This window comes from Geotrypetes seraphini, chromosome 10, assembly GCF_902459505.1.
Source record: "Geotrypetes seraphini chromosome 10, aGeoSer1.1, whole genome shotgun sequence".
Classification (NCBI taxonomy): domain Eukaryota; kingdom Metazoa; phylum Chordata; class Amphibia; order Gymnophiona; family Dermophiidae; genus Geotrypetes; species Geotrypetes seraphini.
Window position 1 is genome coordinate 26,815,895 of NC_047093.1, and position 24,138 is coordinate 26,840,032.

The 24,138-nt window shown below is 43.8% G+C and overlaps 2 protein-coding genes across 6 annotated transcripts in view; one reads left to right on the top strand and one right to left on the bottom strand.

The window, feature by feature from the left end:
* The window catches only part of XYLT2 (xylosyltransferase 2), a 60,951-nt gene extending 59,860 nt beyond the window's left edge, over positions 1 to 1,091 (bottom strand). Inside the window, exon 1 of the mRNA XM_033961854.1 lies at positions 827 to 1,091. Coding sequence (XP_033817745.1) covers positions 827 to 967 — 141 coding nt within the window. The 5' untranslated portion in view covers positions 968 to 1,091. The remainder of the gene's footprint in view (positions 1 to 826) is intronic.
* A 4,733-nt stretch (positions 1,092 to 5,824) lies between these two features.
* The window catches only part of HEATR9 (HEAT repeat containing 9), a 54,977-nt gene continuing 36,663 nt past the window's right edge, over positions 5,825 to 24,138 (top strand). For 3 of the 5 annotated variants that reach the window (XR_004540769.1, XM_033960051.1, XM_033960053.1), the window contains exons 1-7: positions 5,825 to 5,942; positions 10,324 to 10,458; positions 11,803 to 12,127; positions 14,306 to 14,361; positions 16,013 to 16,179; positions 21,517 to 21,640; positions 23,868 to 23,927. Coding sequence is in view for 4 of the 5 variants with exons in the window: in XM_033960051.1 (XP_033815942.1) it covers positions 5,901 to 5,942; positions 10,324 to 10,458; positions 11,803 to 12,127; positions 14,306 to 14,361; positions 16,013 to 16,179; positions 21,517 to 21,640; positions 23,868 to 23,927 (909 nt within the window). In the remaining variant the exon portion in view is untranslated. Of the gene's footprint in view, positions 5,943 to 6,778; positions 6,813 to 10,323; positions 10,459 to 11,802; positions 12,128 to 14,305; positions 14,362 to 16,012; positions 16,180 to 21,516; positions 21,641 to 23,867; positions 23,928 to 24,138 lie in introns of those variants that run through there. The other 2 variants (XM_033960052.1, XM_033960054.1) reach the window with 2 other exon arrangements.

Sequence of the window (24,138 nt, forward strand, 5' to 3'; positions counted from 1 at the left end):
ATCAAGAGATGTCCCAACCAAACATCCAATCTAGTAAAAAAAAAAAAAAGGGACAGATAGATTATTTCATTTCTGAGCCGAGTCAAACACTAGCTGAAAACCACATACATAAGGAGACCCAGCATGGCCAGTGTTTCAGCAAGTACATGCATTCCTCAGGGGTTTAATGGCATGCTGGAGAGAAGAAGAAAAACACTTGAAATCCCAATGTGTGCACTAAAAGAAAATCACAGTATATACTGTATAGTCAAACCAAAAATTCGGATCAAGACTAGGGTTATAAAGCACCAAGAGTGAAAGAGACTAGAAACTTGACCAGAAAGCCACGGCTGGGATCTGGATGTACTGCTGTATGGACCAATCCGGAGGGGGGGGGGGGGAGAGAATAAGCTAGCTATTTAGTTTTTACAGTGATGAGTGCAAAGGGGGTTATGTTGCATAAAAGTTCAGGAAGCACTGATCTAAGGTGGACTCCTGAGACTGCAAGAAAGCCTCTCACACTCTGCTAGTACCCCCAACCTCTAATAGCTGGCAAAACCAGCCACCCATTTCTGCACTCCACAACATAAACCCCATCCATACTGGGGGTCCTCTGATGCCTCCCTACCCCCACCCCATAAAGGCCTTCCAATACCCTACAAGTACCCCTAGATTTCCCCAGTTTACAGCAGTCCAGACAGCCCGTGTCACTTTTCTCCCCCCACCCCTAGCTCTGACACTATAAACCCTACTCATCGCCCCCACCGTCCCCTCGGGGTCAGCACCTCACAGCCCCCTCCCCCAGGCGCGCCGGGGAGTCTCGCCCTCCCCCCTTGCGCCCCCTCACCTCCCCCTGCTCTTCGTCGGAATCCTCCAGGCTGCTGAAGCTCCACACCACCAGGCCCTGGATGAGCAGGATGGCCAGGGCGGCGGCGATGGCCAGCTTGTACCGCCAGACCAGCTTCTGCGCCCGCGCGCTCGCCACCATCTTCCCCCGGACCCCCAGCGCACAAGCGGAGTTGGCGGTAACAGTAACCCACTGGCACCGACTCACGTCGGCGGGGGCGCGCGCGTACGAGGGGCGTGACGTCAAGGCGCAGGCGGCTGCGTTGTTCCGTTCGTCGTTCTGCGGGGAGGGGGTGGGGTTTGCAGAGTTTCGAGATGAAGATTTTTTATTATAATGTTGTAATAATGGGTGGGGGAGAAATAGGGGGGGGGGTAGAGGATAAGGGGGGTCGGAAATTGACGGAATATATTCAGAGATATAATAGGTAATTTGAAAAATTTATTTTGAAGGAATGCTAAACATTTATTAGAACTAAATATGGTAAATTTAAATGTAATGACTATTTTACTGTATTATATTATTATGTATTTATTGCATTTCTTCAATACAATGTTTTGGAATCCGTAGCACTCGTTTCAAAGGGCAGAATCAGAGGCTGCGAGAAGACGGTGTTCGGCAACTTTGGGAGTTCATGAAATTTAGGGCTCCTTTTATGAAGCCGCGCTAGTGGTTTAACGTGCGCTAAACCGCCGGACGCGCTAGCCGCTCCCGCCTCCCTTGAGTAGTTTTTAGGCCAGCGCGGGGGTTAACGCGTGATGAAACGTCGCACGCGTTAACCCCACTAGCGCGGCTTGATAAAAGGAGCCCTTAATTAAATTTCTTAATGTTTCCACCACAAATAATAAAATGAAAGGCAAAACAAATCACTCTGCCTAAACTTCAGATTTACAAATTTCAGGATAGAAAAAACTTCACAGTACAGTCACAGAGGTAATAAAGCAGATGGGCAAATAAGTAAAAAAAAAAAAAAATCAAGGGGAACATAGAAAATACCAAAGGTATGAACAATGAGGAGTGAAAGCGTGATTAATTAAAAAAAACAAAAAACCCCAAAACAACACATCCTTCCAAAATAACAAACTTGCTTGTAAAGAAGGATAAGCTCAGAGACACGGAGGGGTAATCAACGGGGTAAAAAAATATATAATAAAATCCAACCACACTTCTTAGCTTTCTCAATTTAAAGTAGCCGGATAGCATTCCAAATTAGCCCAAATTTGAGCTTTCCGGCAATAAGGTTCCTGTTTTGTCTGTTCAGTGGCGTACCAAGGGGGGGACAGGAGGGGCGGTCCGCCCCGGGTGCCAGCCCTGAAGGGGTGCTCCCGGCCTTGCCGTTCAGTCCCCCCACACCCCCGAAGGACCGCTCGCCCCACTGACCTTCCTGCACCACCTGTGAAGCAGCAAGCAGCAGGATCGCGAGGTCAGCTATCCCTGAGCTGCTTGGGCGCTGCTTCCTGCACCACGGTCCCGCCCCTCCTCTGATGTCAGAGGAGGGGCGGGAACGCGGCGCAGGAAGCAGTGCCTAAGCAGCGCAGGGATAGCTGACGTCGCGATCCTGCTGCGGCTGCTTCATAGGTGGTGCAGGAAGGTCAGTGGGGCGAGCGGTCCTTCGGGGGTGGTGGTGGTGATGGGGACTGAACGGCAAGGCCGGGAGCATAGGTAGTGCTGCTTCATAGATGGTGCGGGGAGGCCAGGGGGGCGAGCGGTCCTTCGGGGTGGGGCGGGTGGGCAGGCAGGCAGGCAGGCATTCAAGGGGGAGGGGAGTGACAGGCAGGCAGGCCTTCAAGGGGGGTGGACAGGCCTTCGGGGGGGGTGCTGGCCTTCAAGGGGGGACAGGCAGACCTTTAAGGGGGGGCAGGCCTTTGGGGGGGACCCTGGTTTAGAAGTACACGGAGGGAAGGGGGTGTTCAAAGAGACGTGCATATGCCAAATTTTTGGGGGGGGGATGAAGAAATAATGGGTCTGAAAATAGAGGAGAGGGAGAGAAATGATGGACCATGGGATTTAGGGAGGGAAGGAACTGAAAGGGAGAGAAATTGGACACAAGGGATGGTGTGGAGGAGGGATAGAGATACTGGATAGGAGGGTAATTGGGAAAAGAAAGGGAGAGATGGTGGACTCTGGGGTGGTGGGGAAGGAGGGAGAGATGCCGGATGAAAGGGTAGTTAAGAAAAGGTGGATCTGTGGAGGGAGATGAAAAAAAGGAAAGATACCAGACTTCCTGGGGAGGGAAAGGAAATGGAAAGGGAGGACAGTGTTGGCAGATGGATGGTTAGCACGCAGAAAGAAGAAAGAAGGAGACCCTGGCAAGCAAGTTATCAGAAGAAAACCAGAGCCTTGGACCAACAAGATTTGAAATATAACCAGACAACAAAAGGTAGAAAATTAATTTTATTTTCTGTTTTGTGATTATAATATGTCAGATTTGAAATGTGTATCCTGACAGAGCTGGTGTTGGACTGCAAACATGAGCTAGGATTTAACAGAGAGAGGAAAAGTCATTTTTGTTTCTTTATTTTATTTACACCACAGCGCCAGTGTGGTTAGGAGAAGCCAAAGGGGGTGAAAAAGCTATAAAACCCACCAGGAGTTTTGAAAAAATCACCCAACTGGGCAGGAAAATCGAATTGAAAAACCAATTCAATAGGTTGAATCGAATCGAAATTTTTTTTCCTGAATCTGGCAGCATTAGTTTGCGCTACTGTCTTAGACTTTAGGACCTGGGATTGGGGAGAGATGGCATCCTCAGTACTTTATAATGCAAGTGAAACGAGGATTTGGTCAGACTTTTGAAGGGTCTGCAGAAAAAAAATATTGTATAGGCTGGGGACATGAAACAGCAGGAAATGGGAACTTTTCTTCCTTCTATTTTTGTGAATGGAAAGGCTGAGGATGTCAGAGAGTTCAGTTAAAATATGTGCTTTATAAGAAAATATAATAATGTGTTTTATAAAGTTTATAGCATAGCTGGCCTACCCAGTGAGGTGTTTCTAGTGGTGGTGGTGGCAGCGTGTCAATGTGTTGAGAGGAAGAGGTGGTCTGGGAAATTCTGCTGAGCAAACTCCGGGCCCATTTCCACCCCCCAGTTAGTCTACTCCACTCAACTGGTTCACACACTGAGTGGGTCTTTGGGTGTTGTGTTGGGATCTCTTCCAGTGGTTATCAGTATCTCCTTCTGGTCCAAGGAAGGAAACTTTGTTATCCTTAACATTGACCTACAGAATATATTTGTAACAGCGCTGCTTGTGTGGCATTAGGCTATGTAGTGATCGAAATAAAAAACCAGACCTTTGCACATTTTTGCCATATATGGTGGGTGTATGAGGAGATTCACATTTCCTGCACAGCTAAGTCCATGTGAAGTTACCTTGTGCTGTATTTGACATCTAGCAAGGTCTCTGTTTGAAAGGAAAGATCTAAACTTAAAAATGAAGTGGCCAGAAGTTATGGTAAAAGCAGATAGTGTAGCTGGTTTTAAGAAAGATTTGGACAAATTCCTGGAGGAAAAGTCCATAATCTGTTATTAAGACATGGGGGAAGTGTCTGCTTGCCCTGGATCGGTAGCATGGAATGTTGCTACTCTTTGGGTTTTGACCAGGTATTAGTATCCTGGATTGGCTACCATGAGAATGGGCTACTGGGCATGATGGACCATTGGTCTGACCCAGTTAGGCTATTCTTATGTTATGTTCTCATCTGTAGGGGCCTTTGTTTTCACTTCTTATTTTAATGTATTTTTTTTCTGGGAACTTATCAGTGTTTTTTATAATGGGAACAAAAATGGAAGAGAATTAATGTGTGTGGGATGAGGGGGTAACTAATTTCTTCAGCTAAATAATTCAATCCACTTCAAACAGACATAGGAGAACTCACGCACCATTCACACACCCTCCAACCAAAAACGTCAAAAGAAAAAAACTGTTCGACAACCTCCTAGCCATTCGAGCTGCAACACTTGACCCCCAACCCTACAACCAATTGACATCGACCACATACTGCAAAACCTTCAAAAAGAAATAAAAACCCTTCTATTCAAAAAACACATAAAACCGAACTAACACAATCAGAACTGTCCCAAGCATCACCTGCAACTACTCCATATGTACTTCTGATGTCATGACAATTCAGACATAATTTATGTTATGTTATGTTATGTTTGGAATATAAGAAAATTTTCACTGCCTGTTTCTATTCTGACCATTTATTCCGTTTCATGGTCATTACAAAAAATATTTTTTTACATGGGGGGGGGTGTCAGAAAATGATGGGCCCCGGGTGCCACATACCCTAGGTACGCCACTGTGTCTGCTTTACAAATTTAGGACTCTGTAACACTAAATGTCACCAGAAATAAACACTGAGGTTTTTATTAGCTTTCCAATGTAACAAAACTTCTGTGAGAGCTGCAGAAATTAAAATAGGGAGCAAGAGAACCATATAAGCTATGAGATCTAAAATAACTCTTGCTTTTTTGAATGTCAACTCTTGGACTGAAGTGTGGAAAATAATCCCCCACATTTATAGGCTCTATATACCCTATATCTAAAAAATATATATATATTCCCTCATACCTTTGGCACGACCAATCTATTGGCCTTTAAACCAAAAACTATCCCTCCTGGAATAAGGTGACTTTGCTGCAAATGGACTAGTAGTTCTGCCCTAGTGTGCACGGAGTCATTTGCAAATAAGGTTTATCTCATTGATTTCCCTAATATAGTCATCGCCACAGCTCTGTGCATATAATGGGAGAAAAGAGTGAGGCATGAATTTTAAGATAAGGATCGAAAAGGGAAGAGCGCAGACTTCCCCTAGCACATGTGCTGTACCAGCGTATCCCACTCGATCCGGGAGGAGGGCGAAGCGACGCCCCTACTCGAGCACATGCCCGTGACTGCTGACCAATGGGAGTGCAGTCCGCCACTTGTGGGCGGGGCCTGGGTTGTGGTCGCCCAGGTAACCGCGGTGTTTGCCGATGACGTCACGGGCGCTGATTGTTCCGGGACTCCCGGCGTTCTTCCCTAGGTTCAGGGCGCGAGCGGAGGGGGCGTGCTCGGGGAATCCCAGCGGAAATATGGGGGTGCCGGACCCTATAGAGCTGCGGCTGATTGACAAGGTAAGCTCTCGCGGGCGAGATGGCGGCGGGTCTGCACATCTGGAACGAATGCATTCCAATGCAGGCAGAAACTGGGAAATGAAATGAAAAGCCTTGTTGCCATGCATTTGTCATAAACGCAGAACAAGACAGATCCCTTATATCAGGGGTGTCAAACTAAAATACATAGTGGGCCAAAATGAAAAAACTTGGACAAAGTCGCGGGCCAACCTTGATATTGAAAAAATGTCTACAATTGAGGAAGCTTTTCCTTCTCATCAGATATAAGGATGAATTTATTTTATTTTATTTATTCAATTTTCTATATCGTTCTCAGGGAGCTCAGAACGGTTTTCATGAATTTATTCAGGTAATCAAGCATTTTTCCCTGTCTGTCCAGGCGGGCTCACAATCTTTCTAATGCACCTGGGGCAATGGGGGGATTAAGTGACTTGGGGCTCCTTTTACAAAGGCGCGCTAGCGGTTTAACACGTGTAATACCGTACGCTAAACTGCCAGCCGCACTAGCCGTTACCACCTCCTCTTGAGCAGGCGGTAGTTTTTAGGCCAGCGCGGGGGTTAGCGCTTGATGAAAAGTCGCGCGCGTTAACCCCGCTAGCGCAGCTTGATAAACGGAGCCCATGGTTTCCTTTGTTGCCAAAATTACTGAAAACATGCCTCAGTTTTCATCAAGGTGAGCTACTCTTTCAATGGGTTTGTTTTTGTTGTTGGGGTTTTTTTTAAATAAAATATATAAATAATCCATATCACCAATTAAGTCTTACTGTACCAAAAACCAAAAGAGAGACATTAAATAAAAACTTGATTCACTCCAAGTTCTATATATTCTCTTCTAGGGCACAGGTGATGAATGTAGGCCATGCTCAAAAGGTGAGAGGGAGAAAGAGGTCGGGAAAAAAAAATCTGAGCCAAACTTAAAACAGAAAAACTACAAAGGGATTAAAACCAAAAAGGGACAAAATAAAATACCATGTGAATTAGCAACAGTTTGGATGCCCGATTCCAAAGTTCCTTGGAAAACCGGATCATCGAGCCACTCTGTGGGATGTTTCTTCAGGAACATTTTCGCTTTTTTTGATCCTCCTGCAATCAAGAGATTTAAAAAAATGACTTTTCTCTGTGTTATAAGACTTTCAAAGGTCACAGGTTATGTTTCATCTGTATGCGTGAGACGTCGTGAAATGTCTGACAACGCTGAATGCTGTAAGTTTTGCGCCATTCATAGTTTTGTTTCTGGTGCGATTCCGTCATCAAAAAGTGCTGCTAGGTGCTCGGACAGAAACCACAGATGTCTGAAAATGGCTGTGAGCGCTTTGTTTGAAATGGATTTATTGTGTAGTTTCTTCAACTTCCAAACGCAAGAGTCGTTGTGTCGATATCCTGACTTGATCTCATACCGCCATTGCTGACTCACAACTTATAGCTTTCAGGTGAAGGTTTTCCATTATCATAGTGATGATGACAATTGACCAGTTGAAGAACATCCAGTCCACGTGGCAGTCTAGCAGATGACAGTCCAAAGAGCCAGTTTTCGGGTGCAGGTCGCAAACTAGATGAAGCCATACAAAATAATTATGGGCAATCACCCACATACACAGCAGACAAGCAAACAGTGCATGCTGGGGTGACCTCTAAATATTGTCTAATCAAGCTGAAGTTTTGACACATGAGTAAGGCATTCCAAGTGGACCAAAATAAGCTTTGAGAAGACAAGATTTGACAAGGTTGATTTTACTGCATACTACTGTGGACTACCCTACTGTCCCCACTTTGTTGGTTGGGCTGAGAACTTTTCAGCGACCCCTCATAGCTTGTTACACACATGTGTAACTTAGATCAGTGCCTTATATTTTGTGAAGGGGGCTGTTGAATTCTCTCGTTTTAAATGGCAGTGTGATTTATTTTTCTTTTGTGCATATGTTATTTAAGATTCCGTTATTATTTTATATTTTTTTATGGACTTAAATGTTGTGGTTTTTGATGGTATGTTAGTGTTTATTTTTTGTTTTATTTTATTTATTTAAAAGATTTATAAACCGCTTTCAATCAAAGCGATGTACAAAGTAACATACATAATATACCCCCCTTTTACTAAACCGTGATAGCGGTTATTAGCGCAGGGAGCCGCACTGAATGCTCCGCGCTGCTCCTAATGCTCATAAGAACTCTGTACACGTCGGGAGCAGCGCGGAGCATTCAGCGTGGCTCCTTGCCCTAATAACTGCTATCGTAGTTCATTAAAGGGGGGTGGGGTTAATGGCAAACCATAAGTACATCAAACAAAAAAACATCTTCTTAGCAGGACAGTGAAACTAAAACTCTTACCTATCTCTCAACATCCCTTCATTAACCCATTGAGGCAATATGATGCTAACTTATAACAACATACAGTCAATCCACGTTACATAAATGCATCAACGAACAATTGAGTTTTCAGTTGTTTCCTGAATCATACCCGATCTTTACACAGTCTCACAACTCCAGGAAGGGAGTTCCAGAGCTGAATACTGAAAACATCATATTTCCAATTCTTTTATGGTGAATCCTAAGTTTCTTGTAATTTTAAAACCTCACACACCCCTCAGATCGTAAACTATGATTAGGATGGTAAACATTCCAAAGATTTTGAAACCATGCCGGAGCAGTATTTATTCATGCATTCATTTTTACAGTCCGTCCTCCCCAGGAGCCCAGAACGAGTTACAAGGATACATACACAAAGTTTTCAGGAACAGAGATACATACATTACAGTCAATAACATGCTACAGGATCAAAACACAAAGCTATAGGATCAATAGCTTACAACTTACAGAGAATATGACTAAGAACACATGCTTTGCAGAATCTAAGATAATAAATCATAGAGTCACGGTTGGGTATTAATAAATCTGCAGTGCACGGTAGAAGAACTGGTCGGCAGGCACAGGTGTTCTGAGGTAAGATATGTCAGAGCAAGGTCTGTCAAAGTTTGGGACCAGAATTGATCCAGTCCAGTAGAATATATCATCTGTTGTATGTAAGATTGGAACCTTCTTAGTATTGTTGGATATATGGGATATAAATATTTTAAATAAATAAATAAAATTAACTGTACAAATAACTTACCTCAAGTTTAGCCATTCATATATTTATCCCAAAGGACTCTGTACCACCAATTGTCCCCATCTGTACATTGTATTTGTACTTGGCCCCTCAGCTTTATTGTAGAAAAGCATTAGCTTGAATGTTCTAATGCAGTGTCTCGCAAACTCTTTTTAGCCGCATCACCCTAAACTTGGGGCCGTGTCTAGAGGACCGCCGAGCATGCCTGGATGTCAATCAGTGATGTCACCCACATGTGTGAGGTGTCATCACGTCGATGTCCGTGCTTGCTCAGAGGCCCTCCAGATGCATCCCTGAGCTCGGGGGAATTTTCCAAAACCCGGACAAATTGCCAGATTTTGGAAATCCCTCCATTTGGTAAACCTAAAATTCCGGTACACCGGGAGGGGGAGGGGCAGAGAGCGGGAGAGGTGCTGGTGCCAGCAGTAACAGAGGCATGCATGACCTATCTCTTGGACACACTGTTCTAATGTGTGCTTATTGGTGACAGGTCAAACCCGCGTGAGACAACGCCGCGCCGACAATGGAGTGCCGACAATCGCGCACAGGACATCTGCGCGCTGGATTTAAACAGTATTTTAAAGCACTCTGAGGGGTGTGTGTGTGGGAGGGGAACCCCCCACTTTACTTAGAACTGTTGGTGCTTCCATTGGGGGGGAATCCCCCCATTACAGAGGAAACTACTTTTTCCCTAAAAAACAGGGAAAAAGGCTGTTTCCTATATAATAGGGTATTCCCCCCCCAATGGGAGCGCCAACAATTTTAAGTAAAGGGGGGGTTCCCCACCCAAACCCCCCCCCTTGGAGCGCTTTAAAATACTGTTTAAATCCAGCGCACAGACATCCTGCGTGCGATTGTCCACGTGGCTTTGCCTCACAAGGTTTCGTCTATGTACCGTGCTTATTAGCGGCCTCTTTTACAAAGCCGTGCAGCAACAGCCCCGAAGTCCTTTAAATCTCTATGGGGCCGTTAGCGCGGCTTTGTAAAAGAGTCCGTAGGTGTTTCATAAGTATTATGCTGACCTTGTATTATATCTCTGTTATTTGAATTTCAGTGTTATCATATATATATTTTTTTGATACTGTTTTCATGGTAGTCCTATTATTAAGATTCAGTTTTCTACTTTTGAGTTTACTTCATTTATTGTATTTATGGTTATATTTGGCCATTTTATTGTTGTTTTGCCTTGGATGAATCTCTTCATAAAGGTAGTTCATAAATCCCAGGTTTGGGTTTGTTTTTTTTGGTTTTTTTTAAAAAGGTCCCTTTTGTCTGTAGATAAAACAGGTGAAGCTCATACAGAAGCGGCTGAAGTATGCATTGGAGGCGCAAAAGACTGAGGATTGGGAATGGCTTCATCTAAGAGCCCTAGAACTGGAACGGGAATGTCAGGAACAGGTGCAACTATTGCAGGTAGGAACTAGATACAGCAATATAATGTAAACAAAGTGTGTCCTTGCCTCTTTCTTTCTTACCAGTCACATCTCTTTATTTGATCTTCATTGGTTAAAAAATGTACTTAGAAACATAGAAAGATGATGGCAGATAAAGGCCATATGGCCCATCCAGTCAGCCCATGTGCAGTAACCATTATCTCTTCCTCTATTGGCTAAGGCTCTTAACATTTGCATCTCCTCTTCCTATAGGTTAAGTCTATTTACACCTGCATTGTGAGGTCATAGAACTTAATGGTTATGGAAACATAGGGCTTTTACTAAGCTGTGGTAGCGTTTTTAGCGCGTGCTGCCTCCGCGCTACGTGGAAAAACTAACACCAGCTCAATGGAAGCATTAGCATCTAGCGCGCACGCTAAAACCGCTAGCGCAGCTTAGTAAAAGGAGCCCAGAGTGACAAAAATAAATAAATGCTAGCTGAATATCCAAAAACTAAATGAAACCACCAAAAAGATATTCACAGAAATTGGCCAAGCCAGGGACTAATTAGATAAGGCTTCCTATCAATTCTCCGTAATTGGTAGGAAGCTTTATCAAATTAGTCCCTGGTTTGGTCAATTTCTGTGAATATCTTTTTGGTGGTTTCATATAGAAACATAGTAAAATGATGGCAGATAAAGGCCAAATGGCCCATCTAGTCTGCTCATCAGCAGTAACCATTATCTCCTCCTCTCCCGATTGGTTAAGGTTCTTAACATTTGCATCTCCTCTTCCTATAGGCTAAGGCTCTGTGCACCTGCATTGTGAGGTCATAGAGCTGCCCATCCACAGTAACCATTATCTCTTTCTCTCTCCGAGAGATCCCACGTTCCCTTTTGAATTCAGACACAGTCTCTGTCTCCACCACCTCTTCCGGAAGACTGTTCCATGCATCTAACACCCTTTCTGTAAAAAAGTATTTCCTTAGATTACTCCTGAGCCTATCACCTCTTAACTTCGTCCTATGCCCTCTCACTGTAGAGTTTCCTTTCAAATGAAAGAGACTCGACTCGGGCACATTTACATTACCCAACCCCTTACTATGCCACTACCCCTTAGTAATTAACGGAAAATTAAAATATTCTTGTGACCATTTTATTTTAGGGTCTATATATTGAATTGATCCCTTTCTATCTAAACGAGAGTCTTATTTCACAAGGAAATCTTGAGAAGCAGCTCCCCCATCTAAAAATAAATCATAGGGTAAACTTCAGTGCCACACCACCCCCGCAACCATTCTCATGCCCAACTCCTGAAGGCAGATTAGGTTAAACACATACCCCAGGAGGCTCATTCACGCTCCCTGCATGATTTCTGCCTGCAGGTGACTGGGAGAATCCATGAAAAGATTCGGGCATTCAGGAAGAAAGTGCTGAGCTCTGCCAAGTCTGGAAGAAGTGTACAGAAACTCCAGGAAAGAGTCACTCAGCTGGAGTGCGACCTTGATCGTTTCTTGTCTTATGGCAGGATGTTCAAGAGCCCCAGCTCGGAGAGAAGCTCGGAGAGAAGCTCGGAGGAGGAGACGGTGATAGCTGATAGAACCAGCACGAGCAGTGCCATAACAGAGCACCTATCTTGGAAGAGTTCAGAATGGGCATCACAGAAAGAGAGAAAAAGCTTTCTGATTACATGCCAGGTGATTGGAGGAGGTAACGTCACCCCTTGTGTTGTCTAGTTCAGTGGTTCTCAAACCTGTCCTGGAGGGACCACCGGTCAATTGGTTTTTCAGGATATCTTAATGCATTACATTACATTAAAATATCGCAAGACCGCAAGACCTTCCAGATCGATGCGGTTTACATCATCAAGAGACTGTACATCACAGTGAAAGACAAGAGAAATAACATCTTCCTTACTTTCCTAAGAATTTTACAAAAAGAGATGTCTTTAATAGTTTTCGGAAATGCGTATATGAATTCGAAGAAGCAAACAAAATGCGCAGTTCCGAATCCAAACCAGCTGCCAGATATGCAATTGTTCGATGCAAAAATTTTTTGTAAAGACATCCTTGTACTGGAGGGAACACAAGCAATGAAGTTATCCTTAGTGGACAAACCGCCTTAAAAAAAATGTAAATTGTTCTAGTAAATAACCAGACAGACCGACATGCCTGTCAACTCCATTATATGTAAATTGCTCTCAAACACATTCGTTAGGGATATCCTGAAAACCTGACTGACTGGATAGGTTTGAAAATTACTCTGGAGCAGTGAATCATGGCGAGATTCTGGGTGTGCTGCCAGGGATAAGTGTCACTTCCGACAAGGGCGCCTCTCCTCTCTGCCCATCTCATTTTCCCTGTGCTTGGGGCCGTGTCTGGAGTCAACATAATGACACTGAATGCTCAAGTTTCAAGTTTGTTAAAATTTGATTGATCACTTTACATAAAATTCTAAGCGATGCACAATTAAAATGGGGGGAATACATGGTTTACATGGTAAATCATGTAAACCATGAAAAGGGACAAAGACATACTCGAACATTGGGAGAAAGGGTGAACTAGAATATTTTTTAGGAAAGAGACATAAAAAAAGGGTAAGAACATGAGGAGAGAGAAGAACACCTAAAAAATAAATAAATAATGGTCCAAGCCAAAAACAGAGCAATACTAAAAATCTGAAGGTAAGTCGAAATTAAAACTCAAATGCATCTTTGAAAGCAAAACTTTTAAGGGATCCTTTTTTATCAAATACTTTTTTTCCTCCCTTAAGTAAGCTGGCAGTGAATTTCATTTGAGTGGGGCTGTTACCGAAAATATGGTGTTTCGGCGCGTGTTAATAACTTTTAATGAGGGGACCGATGGTAGATTTTGAGCAGTGGCTCAAAGTGAACGAGCTGGTGTGTGTGGCATTAGAATTTTGTCAATGAAACTAGGACATTCGTAATTTGAACTCTGAACATTAATAATGCATCTGAGCAGTGTCATCATGTCAACGTCCTCGCATGCTCAGAGGCCCTTTAGGCACGGTCTCAAGCTCAGGGAAAATGAGAGGAGGTTTGTGTGGGGTGGGGGGGGGGGATGTGGCATTAGGGAGTAGAGTTTTGGGTGTGCCACAGAAAAGCATTTGTTCCATTAGTGTGCTGGGCAAAAAAAGTGTTTGCGGGCACTGCTCTAGAGGTTTATTTTCTCAAAGTTTGTGGTGATCTATTGCAGACCTATAAGCTTCAAGGTTCCATATTATAGGGGTACAATAGGAGTTTATGACTGAACTTCTTGATAAGATTCTCTTAACTCTTACTATATGGATGCTCTGTGATAAGGCCATAGTCTTGTGACAACTCAGATGCATAGTGCGTGTCATAGGGGCATTTTTCCTAAAGCTTAGCGCACACTAATGAAATGATATAGTGTATCTAGGTTTTCAGAAAGCTTTTAACAAAGTTCCTCATGAGAGACTCCTGAGAAAATAAAAGAGTCATGGGATAGATAGCAAAGTTCAGTTGTGGATTAGGAATTTGGTTATCAGATAGAAAGCGGAGGGTAGAGTTAAATGGTCATTTTTCTCAATGGAGGAGAGTAAACAGTGGAGTGCCACAGGGATCTGTACTGGGACCGGTGCTATTTAACTTGTTTATAGATGATCTGGAAATTGGAACGACGAGTGAGATGATTACATTTTCAGATGACACTAAACTGTTCAAAGTTGTTAAAACGCATGCGGATCGTGAAAAATTGCAGCCAGACCTTTATTGGAAGACCGGGCATCCAAGTGGCAGATGAAATTTAATGTGGACAAATGTAACCCGCTTAAGTGATAAGCAGGGAAGAAATTTTTAAATAATAAAACTATATATTGATAACTGATTTCTCTGTTTTCACCTTTTAGTGGAAGAACAGATATCTGAATGTGCACTACAGGACCACAGACTTTCCTCCCACCAGGTAACTTTTCCTGCCCAGTGCGTGCCCATACTGCGCCCTTCTGAATAACAGTAACACAAGTATGAGAACACGCTCACCTTATTATCACTGTGTAGCACTTGAAGAAGGGATCTCTGTGGCCTGGACAGCTCAGGTTTGGCTAATTCTTCTACTGACCCAATAAGAGGGCAAAGATTCCTGTTCTGTTATCATAAAACATGGAGGTGGGTATCCCCCATGTGTCTTGTCAGATTGTAAGGAGTATCATATAGGGAAATGGCTCTTCAGCCTGGGAACATTGGAGAATCATGCAATGTGGTCTGTGGGGGTGGAGGAACTGGAATTCTGGGCAGTGCTATTGCAAAGGTATTAGGCACCCTTGACAAACCTTCAACCCTCTCAACCCCCTCCTTCTCCCCCCCCCTTCCAGTTTAAATACAATAATCTTATCATCCCAACATCATCCATTCCAGAATAGTCCTAAAAATAATTAAAAGATAGACAGTCTCCTGCCTTTGAAGTTTCCAGTCTCAAAACGGCTGCTATGACCTCCTGCGGCAGTGTTAGCAGCTAGAGAATAACACTGTGACAAAATTGGTCACTGTTCCCGTCCACGCAGATAACTGTGGAAAACAATCCCGTATCATTCTTTAGTGTCTATGTCCATCTCAGTACACCAGCATTCTTCAATGCAAGGCTTGAGGGTCAGTGGCTGGGCCCTTCATACTCTGATTCTTCCCTCTCGCCTTAAAGAATGTCATGGAGATGCTTTCCCACGGTTGTCCATGGGGATGGGAACAATGATGAATTTTGTCACCATGTCATTCTCTATTAGCAGCTGTTTGACTGAGCAGTGGCACTGGGCAGGAATGAGTGGGGTTTTTTCTGCGCCCGAAGAAGCCTCTAGACCACCAAGGGTTCTTAAGGTAAGTCCAGAGAGGGCCTACAAGTGGTTGGGCGGGATGGGGGCAGAGAGTTTCAGGTTCAGCCGAAAATGTTAAAACAAAACCCTGATTTTGGTGCCAAATTCAAAACTGAAATTTGGTTGGACTCTAAACTTCCTTTATTTGGCAATTAGGGTAGCTTCATATTTTGTCCATAGAGAGACAACCTGCAAATCTTTCTACCAGTAATGACTAGGGTTACCAGATATTCCCGAAGGAAAATCTGCACCCATGACCACGTCCCCTGGGCCTGCCCTGTTCTGCCTTGCCACACCCCATTCCGCCCCCAGCCCCCCCAGACGGCATCCACGCCAGCGCAGATACAATGCAATGATGTCACATGCACATGATGTCACCACATTGTGTCTGCGCATGCACAAATGCCCCTTCCTGATGCGATTTTGATGGGAACCTTTTCAAAACTTGGACAAAGTGGCAGGTTTTGAAAAGCCATCCAGATCCCTGGATATGTCCGGGGAAATCCAGACGCCTGGTAACCCTTGTAACAAAAAAAGCAGTAGCTTGTAATTGTTACCGGTTCATGTGTTCTGTGCAGCAGAGTGTGAGGTAGAGGGTGTGTGCAACTTGGATGTGGAGCGAGAGAAGGACCTGCAACGAGGGTGTACGTTTGGTTTTCTCATCTAATTCCTCTACTGTCTTGCACAGCCCGTTGCAGTCCACATTCCCTACAGCTTTACCCTTCTGTGCTCGTGACATTTCTCATTCAGAATCCACGGCAGGTTTTCCCGGCAGATCCATCGGTGTGGCGGAGAACTTCCATACATTTCACTCATATTCAGCCCGGGTTGGTGGTTCAGCCGACTCTGTTCAACCAGAACCCTGACACCTTTTACAGAATGAAGCAGTCAAAGGATTTCAAACTGCAGAAGCCCAGGTTGGTAGATCCTCCGCACTGTTTGCAAAAGCATTTCTTCCCTTCATACAGATGCAGAATGGGCTTTATATGCCCGGGTTTTATATTGGTGGTGAAATGGCAGGACAGTTCTATCAGCAGCACACACTCTCAATAACATATGGTGTCAGCAATAATATATGGTGCAGTTTTATAATAATTTTTATCAGAGGTCTATGGGGATATCAGATTGCCTTACAAACAACATAGTTTGAAAGGGTTATTTCCTCATATTACCCCGTGGTACCTCCTCCTCTTGTTCTTTTACTTTTTCTATTTACTTTTTTCTTTTTTTCTATTAATTATTCATGATTCTATGATAGAGTATACTTAGCTTTCAGCCTTGCTATATATCCCCTCAACGCCAACGCGTTTCGGTCTCTTTTTCAAGGCGAAATGGGGAAACTGAAAACCAAGAATAAAAACAGTTGATGTAACCTAATTATACATAAACCTATAAAGTCTTTTATTTAAAAAGATTACAGAATTTTGATGGGATTAACACTACCCCCACCACTTCTAGAACAAAAATTCCTTACCTACTACATAGGGCACACCTAATACAGCCGGCGGTTCTCAGTACAAATGAAACCGCAGCCTCCTGACTCAGGACTTAAGTACTCCCACCCCTATGACATCACTTCCGGGCTGAAAGCTAAGTATACTCTATCATAGAATCATGAATAATTAATAGGGGGAAAAAAAAAGTAAATAGAAAAAGTAAAAGAACAAGAGGAGGAGGGGTACCACGGGGTAATATGAGGAAATAACCCTTTCAAATTATGTTGTTTGTAAGGCAATCTGATATCCCCAAGGACCTCTGATAAAAATTATTATAAAACTGCACCATATATTATTGCTGACTCTGTGACTGAGAGTGTGTGACTGCTGTTTGAGTAATCACGGATAGGAAGATCGTTACAGAAGGACAGTTCTATAACAGGGAGATTAAAGATGCAGATATGATCGAAGTCTACAAAATCCTGAGTGGTGTAGAATGGGTACAAGTGGATCAGTTTTTTATTGCATCAAGATTTACAAAGATTAGGGGGCACTCGATGAAGTTACAGGAAAATACTTTTAAAACCAATAGGAGGAAATATTTTTTCACTCAGAGAATAGATAAGCTCTGGAATGCGTTGGAAGAGCGGTTAATATAGCTGGTTTTAAAAAAGGTTTGGACAAGTTTCTGGAGGAACAGTCCATAAACTGCTGTTGAGACAGACATACGAGAAGCCACTGCTTGCCCTGGATCGGTGGCATGGAATGCTGCTACTATTTGGGGTTTTGCCAGGTACTTGTGATTTGGATTGGCCTCCGCAAAGATGGGATACTGGGCTAGATGGACCATTGGTCTGTAAATTACTCCCGACGATCACCAATTAAGCATTTCATATCACTGAACCTGCCTCAGGGGATTCATAACACCACAGTCCGAGGCAGGTGAGCATTGGGAGTAATTTACAGACCGGCGCTGGAGTCTTTAGAGACAAAGTAAGTTTGGTCACCCAGTTTATCTTTAAATTTTCATGTGTTTAAAAATTGAAGATATATTGTAGAATTTGAGTTTTGCTGCTGTGTTTTGTATTAGATGAAGTATTAGCTGAGGAAAGCCAGGACTGGATCAGCCTGTCCAGGTGACCAGCATTGAGGAGGAAATCCCCACGGCCATTTGCAGTGGTAATTTTTTTGACAAACAAAGAATACCCACAAAGTAACAGGGCGGAGCCAGTGATAGCCTTCATCTCCCATTCCAAGAACGACTTGAATTTTTCTACTTTTTGGGATCTTGCCATGTACTTACCACCATGTTTCCCTGAAAATAAGAGCTACCCCCAAAATAAGCCCTAGTCACCGGCAGCAGCGCTACTACTACTATTAATTATTTCTATGCCAGACGCACGCAGCGCTGCACAGTCACAAAGAAGAAGAAAACAGTCCATGCTCAGAAGAGCTTACAATCTAAACAGGCAAGACAGACAAACAGGATGTCATGGATACAGTTAAGGGGAATGGTTAATCTGCTGGCTGGAGGGGAGTGCAGGACAATCAAGCCATTGTAACATCAATGATGAGGTTGGCTCTTATTGGTGGAATGAGGCATTATGACATCACAATCTCTGCTCTGCTTCCCAAAGACTAAAACTCTTCACACTACTACTTCTAATAGGAATTATTTCTATAGCGCTACCAGATGCACGCAGCACTGTACAGAGTCACAAAGAAGACAGTCCCTGCTCAAAGAGCTTACAATCTAAACAGACAGGACAGACAGACAGGTTGTCATGGATACAGTTAAGGGGAACAGTTAATCAACTGGCTGGGTTGGAGGGCAGAGGGGAGTACAGAACAATCAAGTAATTTTGACATCACTGATGAGGTTGGCTCTTATTGGTGGAATGAGGCATTATGACATCACAATCTCAGTTCTGCTTCCCAAAGACAAGCAGTATGTCATGGATACAGTTAAGGGGAATGGTTAGTCAGCTGGCTGGGTTGGAGGGCAGAGGAGTAGGGTTAAGGATTGAAAGCTATTTCAAAAAGGTGGGTTTTCAGTCTGCTTTTAAACAAGGGAAGGGGCTTGACAGACAAACTCAGGTAACATACTTGTGTCTGGATTGTGCTGGAAACACAGTACTGGGCTACATGGACCTTTGATCTGACCCAGTAAGGCAATTCTTATGATCTTAGAATCAGGGGAAAGAAAGAAAAATCCAAAAGGTTCTAGGTTGGTGAATTCTTGGCAGAAAATTGCCACTGGTCATATGCATTTGCTTTGCTTCCCTTAGCAAGATGTGGAGTCAGGCTAGGTGAGCTTGTTGGTTTATTTATTTAGACTTATTTACTGCCATGTGAAGAAATTCACCCCAAATAGTGTATAATAAGAATATGACACAGGTACTTCACAGTTACAGCAGTAAAAATATTCAAACAACAGTACGGCATAGCATGCTATATTACAATGTAAACACAATAAACAGTAAATCTTCTCAATAGACAGCACAAGGCGTAAGTGAAGGTGGAGCATATAGAAAGCTAAGACAGAGTAACAAGAGTTAGACAATAAGGGGACTAACTTAAAGCAAGTTGCACAGGGAGTCTGAAAAGGAGCAGGATTACATTCTGAGCTTGGGTGGGAGTGTAGGAAGATTTATGGTACACTAAGCAGTTGCATGAACAAATCACGTCTGTTAGTTTTGTCTAGGGAAAACCATAAACTCTGATCCAGGTTCAGCTTTATTGCCTGTTTACACGACACAAGACCCAGGCTAATGAGAAATATCTTTATTATGAAAATAGAAAAATATAATTCACAAGCCAGTTGCAATATCTAAATATTGTACACAAAATATTTGATTATATAAATGAAACTCAGTACATAATTATCACAATATAATTGTTAGAAACTAATTAATAATACTGGTTACACACACACTAAACAATTCCTTATAATAATAATAATCCCTGATTAGCAAATGATTATATTATCACCAATGGAGCTTTACGAACCTTGTCCTTTATCACAATTGGATCCTTATCTAATTCCCAAGCTAATAAGACAGTAAATTCCGTATTCTCACCCGTAAGCTGGCCTCCAGCACAAATGAGGTGAAATGGAAACTTTTCTTGTTAGCTGTAGGCGAAGCAGGAAAATCCTTGTTAAAGGTACACGTGTCCGTCCGTCCTGGGTAAAGCAATAAATCATCAGCAAACAAGTTCCTTTTTAGTGCTGAATTCAGAGCTGTTTAAAAGTCCTAATTTCCCTCTCTTAGGCAGAGAGTCACATGAGGTAACTTATAGGTCTAATTATTAAAAGAAAAGGTTACGTGCAGAACACCTGTGGGAAGATGTGAGTTCCCCCGCACCTTAACACAGACTAACTAATTAATTAGCACCAACTTCTCACTTGGATCTCATCAGATGACTTCCTCGGACCAATCCAGAAACAGAACTTGGATGAATAGCCTTTCTATGGAAAGTATCATATAGGCTAGTAGACCCAGGGCCGTTAGACAGATAAGAACAGATAACTTCTCCAAGACTCACACAGTCCCATTATGAAGGCACAGATAGATGTTCTTGCATAGGATAACATTCTGGTACATACCCATAATGTATCAGGCAGAAACAGCAAAGCTGTGTACTTCTTTCTTCTTGCAATTCATGCTGGAAAGATTTCTTGTTCAGCAGAAAGATTTCTTGAGACAATGGTTCAGGCTTTGATGACATCATAGAGGCCTAACCTGCAGGTGTGAATACGGAAATACCCCTACAGTAGTGCAGCCGGTGTTACTATTAAAGTAGGGTTACCAGACATCTGGACTTCCCTAGACATGTCCTACTTTTAGAGGACATGTCCTGGTGTCCTGACGGCTTTTCAAAACCCGGCACTTTCTCCGGGTTTTGTAAAGCTGGTGAGATTGGGTCATGGGCTGGAGTGCATCCGCACATGCGCAGATGCATTCCAACCTGGCCCAAAGGGATGAGGTTTGTGTGGGGCTGGGTTTGGGAGATGGAACAGGGTGGACCGGGGAGGGGCAGTCCCGGGGGGAAAAGGGAGGGGTCATGAGTCTGCTTTTATCAGATGGAAAATCTAGTAACCTTATATTAAAGGCTTGGCTATAGAGCCAAGCCTTCACTTCTTGTAGTAGAGATAGTCTTGTGTTAAATGAAGCCTTCCAAGGAGTGCATTTCATAGGGTTGCCAGATTTCCTCTTAAAAAAAAAAGAGGACACCTGGCCCTGCCCTATTCTGCCCCAGCCCTGCCCTGTTCTGCCTCCAGCTCCGCCCTGTTACACCACAGCACTTCCCCCACACGAACTGCATCTGGAGGGCCTCTGTACATGTGATGACATCATGTATGTGTGACATCATTGCGTTGACATCCGCACATGTGCCAAGGCCCTCCAGACGTGGCCCCTAGCTTGGGGACTTCCAAAATCTGGATAAACTGCCGGGTTTTGGAAATCCCTCTGGGCACCCAGACAGTCCTCTAAAAAGGAGACGTGTCATGTTTTTCTCGGACGTCTGGTAACCCTAGCATTTCAGAGTGGGGGGGGCCAATCTGGAGAAGGCTTTCTGGTGAGTACCAGGTATCGCATTGTGATGTCCTTTGGAGAGGTTGTGGTTAGGGATAGTCCTTGGGAGGATTTTACTGAACTTTGAGGTGTGTAGAGAGAGACCTTGTTCTTCAAGTCACTGGCCCATTTCCTTTAAGGGCCTTGAAGATCAGGCATAGAGTTTTAAACTTAGCCTTGAGTTGCTTTATTGAAAAGAGGTGGTGGTTGTTTTACAGTCTTCTTTTTACGCCTTGTCTAGATTGCACCAGTATTACCCACTGGATCAGTATTCCTCACTGCTCCGCCAGACCTTCTTCACCATCGATCAGCGATACAAAATCTTAGACCCTCAGAAAGACCCTCAGAAGTGGAAAAGGCTAAAGGTGAGTGGTATAGAAACCAACATGGTCAGAGAAAAAAATGCTGTTTGTCTAATGTTCTTGATATAAAGAGTGTCTTAAATATGTTGAGCTTTATACAACAACCATAAGTTAAAGCCTACTGAACTGGAGACTGCAATTTGTTGTAAGATCACCAGATGGCACTGTTCTGTTGTAGGGGGTTATCCAAAAGAAACTCTTTAAGACTGTCTGATAAAGACTATCCAAGTAATATCCAATCACTTGGAGTTTCTTGTACCTTCCACTGTATTTAAAGATTTGTTAGGGGTGGAAAAAGACTTCAAGTGCTCATAGTTGCTGCACATTAGATTGAACTTGTGCAGTCACCTTGCATTTGAAAACAGCGCATCAGGAAACTAGCCAACGTGAAATACAGCGTATCTGGAATGAAGTAGTGTGCATAAGTTAGGAGGGAATCTGGTCCCTGAAGAAGCTCCCAGAGAAGTGAAACGGAAGCTCCGTTGGACCTTTAATCTTCATCTCCAGCTAAGGTATCAAACACTCAAAAAAGGAAAAGGCTTACGGCCTCTTTTACAAAGCCGCGCTAGCGGCTGAGCTGCGCTAACGGCCCTGAAGCCCATAGAGATTTAAAGGGCATCGGGACTGTTCCCGTGCGGCTTTGTAAAAGAGGCTGTTAGTGTGCTATCGGTTGCAATATTACATAAGAACATAAGAATTGCTGCTACTGGGTCAGACCAGTGGTCCATCGTGCCCAGCAGTCCGCTCCCGCAGCGGCCCTTAGGTCAAAGACAAGGAACTTGTCTAACTTTGTCTTGAATCCCTGTAGGGTGTTTTCCCCTAAAACAGCCTCCGGAAGAGCGTTCCAGTTTTCCACCACTCTCTGGGTGAAGAAAAACTTCCTTACGTTTGTACGGAATCTATCCCCTTTCAACTTTAGAGCGTGCCCTCTCGTTCTCTCTACCTTGGAGAGGGTGAACAACCTGTCTTTATCTACTAAGTCTATTCCCTTCAGTATCTTGAATGTTTCAATCATGTCCCCACTCAGTCTCCTCTTTTCAAGGGAGAAGAGGCCCAGTTTCTCTAATCTCCCACTGTACGACAACTCCTCCAGCCCCTTAACCATCTTAGTCTCTCTTCTCTGGACCTTTTCAAGTGTGCCTAACTTAAGTCCAATCCTTAATCATTCCTTAATGATCTTTTTAAACTTTTAGAAACTCCCTCAAGTAGTCTGGAGAATAAAAAGTATATTTAATTCCCAAATACCTAATCTGGCATTTACAGGGGTGTGCTAGAAGAAATGTAGCACCCAATTTAAGAGTCTCTTGTCATAAGGAAAGAAAATCTTTTCTTCTCTCTTGAGTAACTTTTGAAACATCTGGGTATATCCAAAGTCTTTGATCTCCAAATAGTTTTCGAGAATTCTTGAAATATAATTTTAAAATCATTTTTAGATCTTGCTCAAAAACCAAAGACACTAAGGGCTCCTTTTACTAAGGTGCGCTAGCATTTTTAGCGCGCGCTATCCCCGCGCTATACGCCAAAAACTAACGCCAGCTCAATGGAGGCGTTAGCGTCTAGCGCGCGCGCTTAGCACGTGCTGCAATGCCGCGGGCGCTAGACGCTAATGCCTCCATTGAGCTGGCGTTAGTTTTTGGCGCACAGCACGCGGCAATGTGGCGCGCGCTAAAAACATTAGCGCGCCTTCGTAAAAGGAGCCCCAAGAGCGTGGCTCTTTCAGTATCTGCAGACAAAGGGCTCCTTTTACGAAGACGCGCTAGCGTTTTTATCGCACGCACCAGATTAGCGTGCACTAGCCGAAAATCTACCGCCTGCTCAAAAGGAGGCGGTAGTGGCTAGCGCGCGGGGCAGTTCAGCGCGCGCTATTCTGAGCGTTAAGCCCCTAGCGCACCTTTGTAAAAGGAGCCCAAAGTGTGTTCCAAGAGAGCAAAGATATTTCCAAAATTAATCTGTTTATCTTCTCCATTATTTGTTCCCCTATCTTTTTGAGGAATCTTTTTATTTGGATAAATTTTATTCAATGGAGAAATATTGTTAGGGGAAATTTTTAAATTCTCAATGGTGACACTAGTTCTTACTATTGTAAAGCTCACAAAGCAGAGATGCGGCCATGATCCTGAGGTGTCTGAATTGTACCAGATGTAGATGGAAGTTCTCCGGGTGAATAAAGGTCCGACGCTCTCCCTTTCCTCTACCATTTAAAGGAGTGAGTTTTCTTTTGTGATTGCAGGAATTCTCAGAGCAGTTACTAACAGCGCCGAGAGAGCTGGACCAAGTGGATGCTGCTAAGGTAAAGCTCAGGGTTCCAGCATCTTTGATCTTTCAGCTGGAAAAGGAGGTGTGGTGATAGGTGGGTAGCAGCAGACAGTGGCATAGTGAAGGGTGGGAGGCGCCCAGGGCAGTGGGGCCCTCCCCTTACCCTCTTCTCTGACCCCCTTCTGTGGGCGTGCCTCTTCCCTGGCACGAGAAGCATCTCTAACTTGCTGCCCCCACCGGCATTG